The sequence below is a fragment of the Phycodurus eques genome, chromosome 13 (assembly GCF_024500275.1).
Source record: "Phycodurus eques isolate BA_2022a chromosome 13, UOR_Pequ_1.1, whole genome shotgun sequence".
Lineage (NCBI taxonomy): Eukaryota > Metazoa > Chordata > Actinopteri > Syngnathiformes > Syngnathidae > Phycodurus > Phycodurus eques.
The window spans coordinates 15785202-15800753 of record NC_084537.1 but is presented as its reverse complement, the minus strand read 5'-3'; the positions used below and the strand labels follow the sequence as shown (position 1 = coordinate 15800753).

At 42.0% G+C, this 15552-nt stretch overlaps 1 protein-coding gene across 2 annotated transcripts in view; it reads left to right on the top strand.

Annotated features, from left to right (window-relative positions):
* The window catches only part of gpc1b (glypican 1b), a 94019-nt gene that overhangs the window by 63973 nt on the left and 14494 nt on the right, over positions 1-15552 (top strand). For both annotated transcript variants that reach the window (XM_061694524.1, XM_061694526.1), the window contains exons 3-6: positions 2177-2404; positions 2498-2661; positions 14056-14221; positions 14301-14431. In XM_061694524.1, the coding sequence (XP_061550508.1) occupies positions 2177-2404; positions 2498-2661; positions 14056-14221; positions 14301-14431 (689 nt within the window). The remainder of the gene's footprint in view (positions 1-2176; positions 2405-2497; positions 2662-14055; positions 14222-14300; positions 14432-15552) is intronic.

Genomic DNA, 15552 nt, shown 5'->3' with positions numbered 1-15552 from the left:
CAAATAGAGATTTTCCAAAGCCCCAGACATGACATGGGAAAGAAAATACTAGTTTGTGCGCACAAGCTACATATGCCTTTTGTCTCAATAAGTATTGTAATCAAAGTAATTAATCTTGTCACACAGTCAGAAAAGACACACCATTCATTATGCTGACATTTTCTCTGTTCTCTAGGAGCTTTAATGACAACCCCCCACCCACCCGCACCCATCCCCTCCCTGCTCTCTTAACTCAGCTTTAAAACAAAATAGCGGTGGACTCTTCTGACGTAAACTTCCATGTAGCACCATCGTTGCAAAACAACTTGAGAACTAGCTTTCACAAAGCTGTCACTGTTTAGCCTCTTAAAAATGCAGCCTGAAAAGAGAAAAAAGAATGATTTGCTTTTTAACTTCAGCAACCTTGGCTATCTTGTATTGGATATTTGTAAAAATCAATAAGGTTATTTCTTTGATGTTGTTGTTGTTGTTATAACTTTCGATTCATCGCCACAGCGAGTCACACGCATGATTTATTTCGCAAAGTTTTTTTAAACCGAATGTGCTCCCTGAAGCAAGCCCTTCGTTTTATACCCATGTAGAGGTTGAAGATGATCCTCTCCCCCCCAAAATCTATTCCCTTGGTACAAAACTTGAATACTATCCTTGAAAGGTTGAAGATAATCTGTTAAATTGCGGCTCATGGTGACAATAAACCTGCACCCAGTGAATTGATAAATAACAAAATCATCTTAATTTAGATATCACACTAAATGTGGCGTGTTTTTGTTTTCATATAGGACCCTGAAATTTCTTAAGAGATGTGTTGAATAGTGTCATTGGAAATGATTTTAGACCTCAGATATGCTCAAATTATCCTTTTAAATCTTTTGAGCAACAGAGCGTTGGCTGTTACCTTGGCCTCATAAATAACCCTTCGAGACCCTGTAAAGTGAATCCATCCAGCCATCCATTTTTTGTACCGGTTATCCTCACTAGGGTCACAGGCGTGCTAGAGCCTATCCCAGCTATCTCCGGGCGAGACGCGGGGTACACCCTGAACTGGTCGCCAGTCGCAGGGCACATATAAACAAACAACCACTCGCACTCACATTCACACCTACGGGCAATTTAGAGTCTTCAATTAACCTAGCATGCATGTTTTTGGGATGTGGGAGGAAACCGGAGTACGCGGAGAAAACCCACGCAGGCATGGGGAGAACATGCAAACTCCACACAGGGATTTGAACCCCGGTCATCGGAACTGTGAGGCAGATCTGCTAACCAGTCGTCCAATGTGCCGGCACCCTGTAAAGTAAATTTCGAAATTTGTTTCCAAATACTCCCCCACTATATAAGAACTAGATCACCTTCGTTCGCATCAATGGTTTTCCAGAGCAATTGCAGTTAGCTAGCAAGCTATGGCTACACCCCAAAAATGCATGTTCATTTCAGATAGTCTAGCATGTGCATTAGAGCGCCTTGTTGTTGCAGCACATAAAAGCCCTGCGATGGCCCGGTGGGATATATTCCAGCCACCGGAGGCTTTAAGCATATATATTTTCGCAGCTCTAACATGTAGTTATGTGTAGGGATAAGAAAGTTACTAAACGAAGTATAGCATTCATTTTTCCAGTATTATTTGATTGACATTTGAGTGGGGCATTGTTTCAGCACATGCCCACAGCATTTGGAAGCAAACTTCTAGATTCGTCATGATTTTGAAGCTCCATTTTATATACTTGAAGATACTTTTAATTATTCAAATTTGGTTAAAAAGACTTCTCTGGAATTTACATGGAATGTAAAATGGAAGGAACACTGATGAAGAAACTTCTACGAGTGCAGTGAATGTGGAACTCAATGGCAACAATGATGCTAAACTTACAACTTGTTTATTAAAATAAAGCAAATAACAGCAGTAGCGGTGTTTGTCAAGGAGTGGGAGTCCAGAACAGAGACATTGCATCAAGCAAGGCCCCTGCTTAGATAATTCCATGCAGATGGGTCAGGATGAGCTTAGCATTTCAACATGTTATGTAACTAAGTTCTGTCCTCAGGCCCTGCACATATGGGCAAGTTTGTCCATATATGCACAACAGGCATACTTCTTAAAAAATTATAGCACATGCAGTATAGAGTTTTGTCTTGTGAATACTTTTGGTTTTAACTTCAATATTTTTCTGGGTGTTTTCAGGCTATTTTCTGGAGTTGCTGAACAGCTCAGCCATTACACTACAAGAGACGTTCTTGTCCACCTGGAAGTCTTTCTTCTCCCAGAATACCCGTGTGTTCACTGACCTCTACACAGATTTGAGGCACTACTACCGAGGCTCCAACGTCAACCTGGAAGAAGCTCTCAATGAATTCTGGGCAAGGCTTCTAGAGAGACTGTTCTTCCATGCAAACAAGCAGTATTCCATTGGTAAACATAATGGATGGACTTGTGCAGTAACTATCCTAAAATCAAAAAGCAATTATTTAATTCATAGTGACGTGAATGTTTTGTCTACTGCAGGGGATGAGTACCTGGAGTGTGTTTCTAAACAGCTGGAGACACTTCACCCCTTCGGAGAGGTGCCCCGTGACATCAAGACGAAGGTCACACGAACGTTTGTGGCCGCTCGTTCCTTTGTTCAAGGACTGGTCGTCAGTGGGGAAGTGGTTCGAAAAGTGTCCCAGGTAATGCCCCCATTCTTGCCCTTGTACCACTATTTTCTCTTTCGCTTTGTCCAGCTTTAAGTCATATTTCTTGGATACCCTGGTGCCTTAACACATTCCCTCTGAAGAAAAACTGTGATCGTTGTTATTGCCCTGTTTTTCTAACCTGCATACCACCTCTTTTTATCGTTGTTGGTGAAAATGACTCCAAGTCCCATCAACCTTTTACTGATGTCTAATCTCTACTGCAGCTAATATTTTCTACTATTTGTGTTGCAGCATCAGTTTTTATGTCTCTACAATACAATCACTGTAGCTCCTTGCGAGAACATTGACTTTCAATCACGGGTTCCCAACCCACAAGTCAAGGTACTGGGCCGTTCACAGTGCAGACAATGGCTGCAAACCCCTTACAGACCCCTATATCATTAATTTTGTTGTTTCATTCCCTACCGCTTGTCCTGTTCAAGATAATGTTGTGTTGGCCAGCTTACTTTGATTGACAGGCGGGTACACCCTGGACACGTTGCAAGCCATCACAGTGTAGCTATACACTGAACAAAAATATCAGTAAACAATATTTTAAAAATATTTTTACAAGATCTAAGACTTTTTCGATGCACACAAAAAGCCAATTTCTCTCAAATATTGCTCACAAATCTGACAAAATATGTGCGAGTAAACACTTCTCCTTCGCAGAGATAATCCATTCACCTCACAGTTGTGGAATCAAATCAAATCATCAAATCAGATTTTATTTATATAGCACTTTTCATATATTAGAAATGCCACACAAAGTGCTTTACAGAGATAAAAATAGACAATGGAAATTTACAAAAACCCAGCCATTCCATCCCCACATAACGCAAACATGCCCATGCGAACTCACACACCCACACGTGCACACACAGCGCGGATTGACTGATAGTGTAGCGACATGGCAAGGCACCGAGGCATATCGATATACTCATCAGACAGAATGATTATTTCACGTGTACCTTAGGCTGTCCACAATAAAAAGCCGCTTTAAAGAGAAATATGCCTCTTGTGTACATAGTGTCGATAACCAACCATACAAACTCACATGTACACCTATGGACGATTTAGAGCACAGGTGCACAGGACCACCGGTGTCAAACTCAAGGCCCGGGGGCCAAATCTGGCCCGCAAAGTCTTTTCATGTGGCCCGCTAAAGCAAATCATCTGTGTCAACTTCCATGATTCTTGCTCAAATTCTCATAAAATAATAACAATAAATAGTATCGTTGAGACATTGCAAGCATTTTCTGTTTACAGTAACTTGAACAATAGTTGAACAAACTATTATCCTTGAGTTCTGATTTCAAAACTAGGTGTCCATCAATTTGTTGTGTGTATGTAATAATATGATGAGGTGACTAAACCGTGACTACAATGTGGCCCGCGACAAAAATAAGTTTAACACAACTGATTTAGAATATTTGGTTAACCGGAATGTGGGAGGAAGCCAAACTATCCGGAGAAAACCCACACAAGAATATGCAAACTCCACGCAGAAAGATCCGAGCAGAGATTCGAAACTGAGCCTACTGAATGTCTGATAGACATATTAACCATATTCACAACTGTGTCTTTTTTTTGATAAATACGTTGTATTTGATATACGGTATATATGTGAGTTGTTTTTTATTTTTATTTTATTGTATGTTTTTTTTTGTACAGCGGTATTAGATTACTAAGGAGGTCTGGAGCATTCATCTCTCTCTTTTACTCCCACCAGACCATGTCATCAAAAAAGCTGGGAACCTCTGCTTTAAATAAATGTCAGAAATATATATACTGCATCTATAAATACATATAAAAAGACGCATAAGCCCAAACTTGATATGTGCACATGCCAAAACATATGCTTTGCAAAGAACCCCGGAAATTAGGGATTGCTCATTAGAAAGAAGGATGTGCACAGATACACACTTGATGTTACTCTTCCAGATCAATGTTGGTGGAAACGAGTGGCTCTATAAAGTATGGCCCTCGGCTCAGGGAGTCATCCCCTGCAACACCACTTAGTGTCAACTCCCCCGCTAAAAATGTCTCCCTGGTCCATGGGGAGGGTTAATATCTTCCAAAAGAAATGGTACCCACCGTGTATAAGAAAGGAGTATGGTTAAGATCAGAGCAAGACAGAGAAATAATTTTGTCTCGTAGAACGGGAGGCCAGTATTGATGCATGGGTGAAAAATGTCTCCCGTCAGACTTGGGGGCGAGAGGGGTGTCAGGAGTGCTAACACCATGAGGAATATACACGTCATGTAGGAAAACAGATGCTGGAACAGGTGAATAACACAGCTCTTTACTTGATGAAATATTAGAGGCCAAGAATGAAAATACAGAGAGAAGAAGTAGCGCTATTGTTTGACTATTACAAGGCCACTGTAGCCGTGGATGGGGTAGAGCTGCAGATCAGGTTACGACAGTAATAATTAGCGTGTACTAGGGGTTAAACCGATTACTTGACGTGTCAACTCTACCACTGTACTATGATGGCTAGAGCTAGAAGTCAATTAATCAGCAATCACGGGTTGGCATTTCCCTTTTTTTTTTTTTTGTCCTGTTAGGTCAAGCAGCATGGAGGATCTGTGTCCCTTTTATGCCGGAACAGTTTTACTGTATCACAGTGGAGTTATTAAGCTGCCGCTGTGGTTTCTTAGTATTATAATTTATGTTTATTGAGAATCAGAGTCGATCAGTCGAACAGAACAAAGTTTACAGAGGGGAGAGAGAAACGAAGACAAAAGATAAAGCACTAATTGTAAAGAGTATGAGAAAAGTAAATCATTACATATCTACAACAATGAAACATTAGATGTGACTGTTGTATGGGGCTGTAGTGCTACACCCTGTGAGAGAAGGACAGGACAGGATAGAACAGGACAAGGACAGGAGAAGAAGCATGCAGCACAAGGGTCATTTTGGCTTTTACAACATGGTTGCCTCACTTGAAAGCAACAGTTGATGGGTCCACGCTGCAAACCCGCACCCCGTCAAACGTGTGGAAATATTTGACTAAAAATGAGAGCGGTCGCGGTCATTTGCAGAATGTGCAAGTCTATCCTCAAATATAACAAAAGCACAAGTGCCATGCATGTCCACCTGCAAAGGCACCCGCTGAGGCAGCTGCCCCACCCCCGGATTCACTCATCCAATCACAAATCACACTCAGACACCTTCACTGGTTCACATACAGTCAGAATTTAAAGAACTCCAGCAAGAATCCACATAGCACAGTCGATAGCAGGTCGCTACAATATGTCAATGCAAAACATTCCCTCCTCCTGTTATTTTTTAAAATGTATTTATATCATAGCACTGTAAAAAGTAGCGACCCCAAAGTTGTGTTACGTGAATTTGAGTTTATATGGTTGGATGAGCGAGTGTGTGAAAGTGATTTGATGGGTAAGTCGTTGGGTGCGGTGACTGCAATCAGTGACGGTGGGGAGAGTGAGCTTGTATTTGGAGGCTGCAGGCAAACAGTTGCGCGGATAGCGAATTGACTACCCCCAAAAATTCTAAATTACATCATCAGTGAGTTGACGTTGACTCAACTATAATCACAATTGCGTCGACCACAAAAAGTCTGAAGTCGTTCAACCCCCGAGCTTGTACACGCTGATTTATTTAATTTTTGTTTGTTTTTTGTTGTTGTTCTGTGTTGCGCTAATGATTACCATTTGAGACAGCCGTCCGAATCAGATACCCCAGCCACCTCATCTGGCTGCTCTCGATGTGGAGGAGCAGCGGCTCTACTCTGAGATCCTCTCGGATGACCGAGATTCTCACCCTATCTCTAAGGGAGAGCCCGGACACCCTACGGAGGAAACTCATTTCGGTCGCTTGACCCACAGCTTGTGACCATAGGTGAGTGTAGGAACATAGATCGACCGGTAAATTGAGAGCTTCCCCTTTCGGCTTAGCTCCTTCTTTACCACAACTGACCGATACAAAATCTGCATCACTGCAGACGCTGCACCTATCCTTGTGTCGATCTCCCGTTCCATTCTTCCCTCACTCGTGAACAAGACCCCGAGATACTTGAACGCCACCCTTTTCCGACTGAGGACCATGGTCTCAGATTTGGAGGTGCTGATTCTCATTCCAGCAGCTTCACACTCAGCTCCGAACTGCTCCATTGAGAGCTGGAGGTCACGGCTTGATGAAGCCAACAGAACCACATCCTCTGCAAAAAGCAGAGATGCATTACTGAGGCCACCAAACCGGACCCCCTCTACGCCTCGGCTGTGCCTTAAATTTCTGTCGATAAAATTTAAGAACAGAATCTGTGACAAAGGGCAGCCTTGGCGGACTCCAACCCTCACCGGGAATGAGTCCGACTTACTGCCGGATATGCGGACCAAACTCTGACTCTGGTCGTACAGGGACCGTACAGCCCATATTAGGGGGTTCGGTACCCCATACTCCCGAAGCACCCCCCACAGGACTCCTAGAGGGACACGGTCGAACGCCTTCTCCACGTCCACAAAACACAGACTGGTTGGGCGAACTCCCATGCACCCTCGAGGACCCTGCCGAGGGTGTAGAGCTGGTCCACTGTTCCACGGCCAGCACAAAAACAACACTGCTCCTCCTGAATCTGAGATTCGACTTCCCGACGGACCCTCCTCTCCAGCACCCCTGAATAGACCTTACCAGTGAGGCTGAGGAGTGTGATCGCCCTGTAGTTGGAACACACCCTCCGGTCCCCCCGCCCCGTCAGAGCGGCATCTTCCCCCACCATCGGAGCCAACTCACCACTCACTGTTATTGCCCACGTGAGCATTGAAGTCCCCCAGCAGAACGATGGAGTCCCCAGCACCCCCTCCAAGTACTCCAAAAAGGGTGGGTACTCTGAACTGCTGTTTGGTGCATAGGCACAAACAACAGTCACCCGAAGGTGGAGGGAGGCTATCCTCTCGTCCACCGGGGTGAACCCCAACGTACAGGCATCGATGGACTCAGTTTTCCCTTGCCCGGACGCGGGTCACCGGGGCAACCCCTAACGTACAGGCGTCGAGCCGGGGGGCAATAAGTATTCCCACACCTGCTCGGTGCCTCTCACTGTGGGCAACTCCAGAGTGGAAGAGAGTCCAACCCCTCTCAAGAGGACTGGTACCAGAGCCCAAGCTGTGTGTGGAGGCGAGTTCGACTATATCTTGTCGGAACTTCTCGACCTCGCACACCAGCACGGGCTCCTTCCCTGCCAGAGAGGTGATATTCCACATCCCTAGAGCCAGTTTCTGTAGCCGGGGATCGGACACTTTGATATTGCAAGTCTATAGGGTAGCTAACACACCAGGGCACATTAGCATTGACATAAGAATACAGCATAGTAAGGATTTATAGCATACAAAATCAATTTAGCTGGGCAGCCTTGACAAAGGTATTTCCTCACATGACCTCAGCTACTTCAAACATTTTATTTTAGGTATCAGTCAAAATCAATAGACCCAGACTGAAAGAATATGTGATAAAAAGTTTGAAAAGATTATTGCATTTGTCTATGGAGGTGATATTGTGCTGGTTTTGTATTAGGCCCGATAGACAAATTTTTAACAACTTGTACGTAGTGTATGTCAGAATCAACAAATGACCTTACAACACTGAAACTCAACAATAAATAATAAGAGGTACAATACATAGATTCACTCTCATTTGCGTTTCTTTATTAGCATGCACTACTCTATCATCTCGTCATTCCTTTTCACACATTTCTTTCAGACTGATGTTTTATTGGCACTGAAGGACACTGAGTGATGTCGTCATGAAATGAGGCTGGCTGGGGAAATTGTGTAAATAATTAGTCCGGCTTTTAGGAAATGACAAAATGTCATCTCAGCACTAATGTCGGGACACTGGAACCGCCCGAAATGAGGTCACGGCCCATTTACTCGCTCTCGAGAGATAAAATAACAGTAATAGCACTTAGTTAATGTCTGTTCGAGGTAATTTTAGCAAAAATCTGTGAGACTCTAATGTAAGACACAATGTAAAATCCTGGTTTGTGTGAAGACTGAATAATGCATTATACACAATCACAAGTTAATGAGGCAGTGAGAAAAGCAAGAGAAACATCATAAAAAGCTTCTCACTTGTCTGTCAAACATCCATCTTGCCAAGTGTCTCCTCTTCAACAAATTAGTTTTCCCTGCTTTCTTTTCTATCACTGTCTTCACGAGACAGCTGCTTTATTGATAGCTTTTCTTTTTCTCTCTCTACAATTTTAGCTGTTTAACGCACCTTGTAAGGGAATGTTTTACAATTAGGTTAGGGATAGAAAGGACAGAAGCTACAGTAAAATAATATCCAGAAAAGGCAGAAGTTGACAGGTAGTGTAACTTAAATGAAATATGTTTACCGGTAATCTTCCTGGTACAATATTAATCACACTCTTGATCGCCAGACATTTTTTTTCCCCTTTTGGGTATGGGAGTCAAGGAAGTACGCCATGAGCTACATGGGGAGTGTGGATCAGCTCGTTCTATTACACAATGGGGATAGGCCATACTGAAATCTTAACTAATTACACTCGGGGAAAGGCAGCAATAGTTTGGATGGTGCATTGGGCCAGGTTATAGACAGCATGTTGATCAGGTGCAAGCCAATACAGCCAAATTGCTCCCTTGATATTTCTAGATAGATAAGCACTGGTTCAAATAAGCATACAGTATATAACATGTTTAGCAACTAAAGCAACAATATGTACTCATTGTACCATTAAGTATGAGTTACAAAATAACACGGATGGTACACTGGCTTCTAGTGAGGAGAACAGTCTCTATCATTGCCATGGTGACCCGGCGTCACATTCATTCATTCATTCATCCTCCGTTCCGCTTATCCTCACTAGGGTCGTGGGCGTGCTGGAGCCCATCCCAACTATCTTCGGGCGAGAGGCTGCTACACCCTGAACTGGTTTCCAGCCAATCACAGGGCACATATAAACAAACAACCATACCCACTCACATTCACACCTACGGGCAATTTAGAGTGTTCAATTAACCTACCCTGCATGTTTTTGGGTTGTGCACATGAACATGTAAACTCCACACAGGCAGGGCTGGGATTTGAACCCCGGTCCTCAGAACTGCGAGGCAGATGTGCTAACCAGTCTTCCACCATGCTGCCCCCTGCTTCAGAATTGAATTATTTTTAAATAGTGGTACAGTAACTTACTTTGTTCCGTGACACTCGTATCTCGGATGTTTGACTTCTATAGTCGTCAGTCGCAGTGAATGAGTTAATCCGTTCCAGCCCCCCATAAAACACCAACTAAAAAGTTTGGAATGTGTTTTTTTTATAGGGAAAAAATAGCACTCTACAGCATTGTGCTTTATAAAAACATACAGTAATAATAATTAAATAGAATGTCAAGAATTAAACATTTTGTGCGTCATGATTTCAGGTTTTATTAAGATTCGCGGCTCCTTCTGGTGTATGTGGCTTGGCCACCGGGGGCAGTACAATATATACATATCTGTATAGGTGAAGATAAACTGCAGTACTATCAATTGTTTTTAGCAGAGGATAAAGAATATATGCCTGTAAATATTGTGATATTGTCTGTTTACACGTTGCTGCACCCTATGTGCGTGAATATCCATTGCTTAAAGGATTATAACACTGCAACATCGATGCTAGTTTTGTTAGCTTGTCTATAACGTTTTGCATTGAGTGTCAGCATTAAGCTTTGTAAGAAAATGTTATGTGGTTTGTTTAAATACACAATGTGTAATTCTCTTTGTTTTATGTTTAATTAATGAATAAAATTCATCTGAGAGTGGAAAAAAACAACTTAAAGCAAACCATTGGCCTTCTTTTTAAAGAATTATCTACCAAACTGCGGCATGTTGTGAAGTTTACGGCCAACATCTAGCACTCGAAACGCAAATATTTGCTTGCAACTCAAGATAATCAGCCAAGTGATGACTCGGATCTAAAAAATACTAAATAGTCACTCGTCAATGTACCACTGTCTTGGTGGACCAGCCAGGACACCTTTCCTATTGTGTTGGCTAATGCTAATGTTACAACTCATGTATCAGCGTAGGTCATTAAGTTTCTCCAGTATCTACATGACATTTTAACAATAAATGTTAAAATGTCATGTAGATACTGTAGGTGCCCAAAATTAGGAACAGCTTTAGGTAGAGTATTGTTAGTAGCAACCTCTCTTTCACAGTGCTTAGTGAGAATTACAGTAAACCTCTAATTAACACTGCAAAGATTCTTTTTTTTCATATCATTCCTGACCAAAAATTCCCAACATTAATATGTATGAGTGAGGAAACCAGATTAAGGAATGTCTCCTCTTGAAATACCATCCCACATCACCCCAAGCTTTCAAGCCTTTAACTGCGCTGCCAATTTCTCTTGGTTGAACTTTTAAAGCTGCTCAAACTTCTGCATCATCCTGTTTTTTTCCCAGACGTTACATCCAAACTTTCCCCTCTTTATTTCCCTTTTTTTCAATCTCTCTTTCTCAGCAAAAAAAGTATTTGTCTGACTCATCCCTGGCTAATGAGTGGCAAGGCAAGGTTGGGAGGGAAGCGAGGGTTTAAGGAGTGAAGGCGGGTTTTGCAGTGAGGATGTGACTCATGTCTCATATGACTTCAGATTAAGCATGGGAATGTGGTTATTGCAATGCTGTGTCACTCATTTATCTCCATGTTATCCCCAAATTCACTTCTAGGCATTAAGCTTTATCATGTATTTATTTGTTTTACCCTGTTTTTCAGTTCGAAAATACGAAGACCGATACCGGATGACTTCACATAAAGCAAGTCAAACAAGACAGGAACCTTTTAAATCTCATTTTCCTTTTCTTTTTTTTTTTTTTTAATAAATATCGCTTAACCTGTTCAGGTTCCTCAGTAGCCATCTCCGCTGACTTTGGGCTCTGGATTTGTTGCCAGATAATCACAGGGCACACAGAGACTTTTCACGCTCACATTTACACAATCACTGACTGGAAACTGAACCCAGGCCGCAGGCGAATGAACCCCGGTACTATCAGTTGTTCATCAGTAAATTTAAATGCCCCTAAAGTTGTAAAACCTTGGGTAAAATACACCTAAAGTTGCACAAAAACTGGAATTGATCTCATTCATTGTGTAAGTGTGCCACACAAGAGCTAAGTTAAGTACGTGTTTCAAGTTTCTTTGGCTTTTGTTCAACATATTGCAGAAGAAGGACCGAACGCCAGAAGAAAGAAGAGGGAGTTTCTGGTAGGGGTTGAATAATAACAACAACAACAAAATGTAGTCAATTATAATGTGATGAATTTTGAGTCGAAGTTGATGAATTGGTATTATTTTTCCAGCACAGTACAGCGGTCCCCAGCCTTTTTTTTGCGCCACGGACCGGTTTCACAGAACGACGGACAGGCGTAGAAACAAATGTATGACTTAAAATACAACTCACCATTATGCTGAATTTTGTAATTAGAACGAGGCTTGCATGAGCCGGTCTTATCTTGTGTTTCGCAACATAGTGTGTTATAAAAAGGGACATTGTAGCTAGGCTCCCAAAAAAATTATCTGGTTCACTGTTTTTATTTCACTTGTGCATTTTATGTATTTGAGTATAGACTTGTGCAAGTGATTGTCCTAACAGTCTCATTTTGGGATAAAAATGTCCACACACATGCGATAAGTGGCACAACAGTGTGTCGTGATGTTGGTGTGTGTTGTAAATGTAATATAAAAAGTTCTCGTAAGCACACAGTTGTTGTCTGTGCATTAGTGGACATAACTTTTGGGCAATGGATAACGCTGCCCTCATTCCTCACCACCAATCCTGGGGTCCTGCTGGTATGAATATTTTAAGACTAGTGGTGATCAGAATAGTCGAAGCTAGCGAATCAAACTGCTAATCTCAACCACGACCATCTACAAACCTCATTGGTAAATTGGCTGATTAGAAAACGAGATGCAAAAACACAATCAACTTTGAGTTTTAAATGTCGATGCGGAGTACTCAAGTCGACTCATCGATTAGTCGACTAATAACCCCTAGTTTGTGGTAGTTTTTTTTTTAGTAACTGTATACTGTTTGTGATTCTGTAATTTAACCATCTGAAGCACTTTGTGTGTTGTGTCTGTAACAAGTGCTATATGAATAAAATTTACTAAGTTAGCAACAATACACACATTATAAGAAGAGAGCAGACACATAAAGACTGAGACAGATATTCAAAGCACTAGTGTCAACAATTTCCCATTGGAATTTATCAAAGTTAAGGTGAAGGTATTGTTGTTGTTTTCTTTTACTGCTTATCCTCACTCGGGTCGCGGGCTGCTGGAGCCTATCCCAGCTATCTTCGGGCGAGAGGCGGGGTACACCCTGAACTGGTCGCCAGCCAATCGCAGGGCACATAGAAACAAACAACCATTCGCGCTCACATTCACACCGAAGGGCAATTCAGAGTTTCCAATCATTGTTATGTTAAAAAAAAAAAAGATTTGTCAGGCAATCTGCTAAGTGACTCACCTTCACATTACACATTTCAGGTACAGGAAAATAAAAGCATTTCAGACTGCTTTAATGTTGTCATTTTTAGCTCAAAGCTAAAACAAATACTAATATGATGATGTATTCTAACAAGGTACATGATTCGGTTCACGGTTTCTACGGCTGCACTTTTGTCCTGAACATGATTTTAATCTATATTTAAAGTCTCACGGGTCTGTGGAGTGTTCGCTGTTTCAACCGCTTGGTTTCCCTCCCAGTCTGTATTATTGTCCCACTTTCAGCATATAGTCATATTTATCAAACACTTACTTTTCGGTGTGACTTTACTGTTGGAAGCAGCGTTTCCTAAAAAAAAGCATCAGGCTGGCCCACATGTCAGCATAAAAGGGGAGCTTTGTATGCATAGTTTGGCTCACTGCATCCCTCTTTCTCTCACTTTGTGTCCCTCACACTCACTTCCTAAGGTTTTGCATGCATAATAGTGCTCTCTTGTGAGCAGAGCTTACTGGTATTAACCCAGTTTCACTTTTCACGCTCGAAGGCCCTTTCCTGAGGGCGCAGCCTTGTGGGACAGAAGGATGGAGTGAGGGCCTGAGCATACTTGTATGAATGTCAGAGCCTTTTCATCATCTGTGGAACCAATTAAAAAAAAAAAAGTACTTGCAAAGGGGTTGCCATGGGAACTGACATGAAATTTTGCTGGAAAGTTATGAAGGTCATCATAGGAGATAAACTCCCACCACTTCCGTGTTGTTTGGTATTGTCAGCTTCCAGTGGTGTTCCCTTGTTGTACGACATAGTTCTCTGTCATTGCACGTCTTCAGTAATTTACATGCATCTGAATTCACTCTACAGGAACTTAAAGGCCTTTAATACAAATGCTTCCAATGGTTCTGATGTCCTCCCCAGGTGCCATTGAGCCAGGAGTGCATGCGAGCCATTATGAGGATGACCTACTGTCCCCACTGCCGAGGTATGGCCTCCGCCAGACCTTGCGTCAACTACTGCAGCAACGTCTTGAAGGGATGTCTGGCCAACCAGGCTGACCTCAACACCGAGTGGCGGCACTTGGCAGGTTGGACAACAAACACATAATAACTCAACGCATGGATAAAGCATGATTATCGCTAACTTGTTAACGGCTCTCTTTGTAGAAACTATGATGCAAGTGTCTGATCGCTTCGATGGCCCATCTGGTTTGGATGTTGTGGTCCTCTCTCTTCCCTACCGTATTTCAGAAGCTATGATGACCATGGTAGAAAATATGGAGGCAACCAACAGCAAGGTTAGAAAATTGTTTCGTCATACACTTTTAAAGCTTTCGACGATATACAGTAAATAAGTGCAGCAGGGTCAAGCTCTAACCATTCAGATTAGAAAGATGGCGACTGATTCAATTTTTTTCTGCTCAAGAGTAGGGATCAGGTATTGTGCCGATACCTCTGTACAGTATTGTTTCACTTGAAAATTGTCCATTACTGTATGCACTGATACCGCATCACCAATCTGACATAAATATACCTTCTGGGTAGGAGCCATGTCAGCCGTGTGTTTGGGTGTGGGTGTGTGGAGATATTTTAAGGACAAAAACACTTTCAGGCGACTGGAAATTATGGTCTGCAAAATAGATGATGAGCACGTAAGGCGGTAGACAGGCAAGCACCAAGATTCGCGAGCCCCATCGCCCACTTCACTCCGCATTCACAGTGAGTTAGGTTTCTTTGATGGTCCAAAATAGTTCATCATGAGGTGTTCATATTCTGTTCTGTTTGTGGTTTTTATTTTACCATGTTTTGTGCTCATATCAGCTTTCGTTAATTGTTATGAACCGAAACTGTGATCTGTGTCGGCTTTAGTGACATTTTGCTGACGGAAACACTTTTACTGCGTTGAACAAATTTGCAGTTGTTTGTGTGTTGTGCAGATGAAACTCTTTTGTACGTAGCTATGCATCTTTATATGACTTTAGTTGTATTTTGTTTGCTTCTATGTTATTTTTTACTTTTTTGTGGCATATTCAACGCTGGCTTGCTGTTCACGGCAGCCTCTATTCATGTTTACACTAGCAGTCGCCTAACATCTGCGTGAGCTGCATCTAGATACACTTTGTAAATGAAAGTGAATGTCTTTATATCTTTCTGTACAGTAGAATTAAAAGGATCACAAGGGGAATTAACTGATTATTTAGTTAACGCTCACTAGATGATCACAGTTGTAATTATTCATTTGTTTTTTGTTTTTGTTTTTTTGGTAATACGGGATTCATTCTGTTAGTGTTGTCATGTTGTAATGACAATGAAGTCATTTTTGAGTGAAAATTATGCCACGTTCAAGAGAAGTTTGTTTTTGAGCAAAATCTGATGAAAATAAAACATTTTCATCACACTTGCAAGACGAAATGGCATT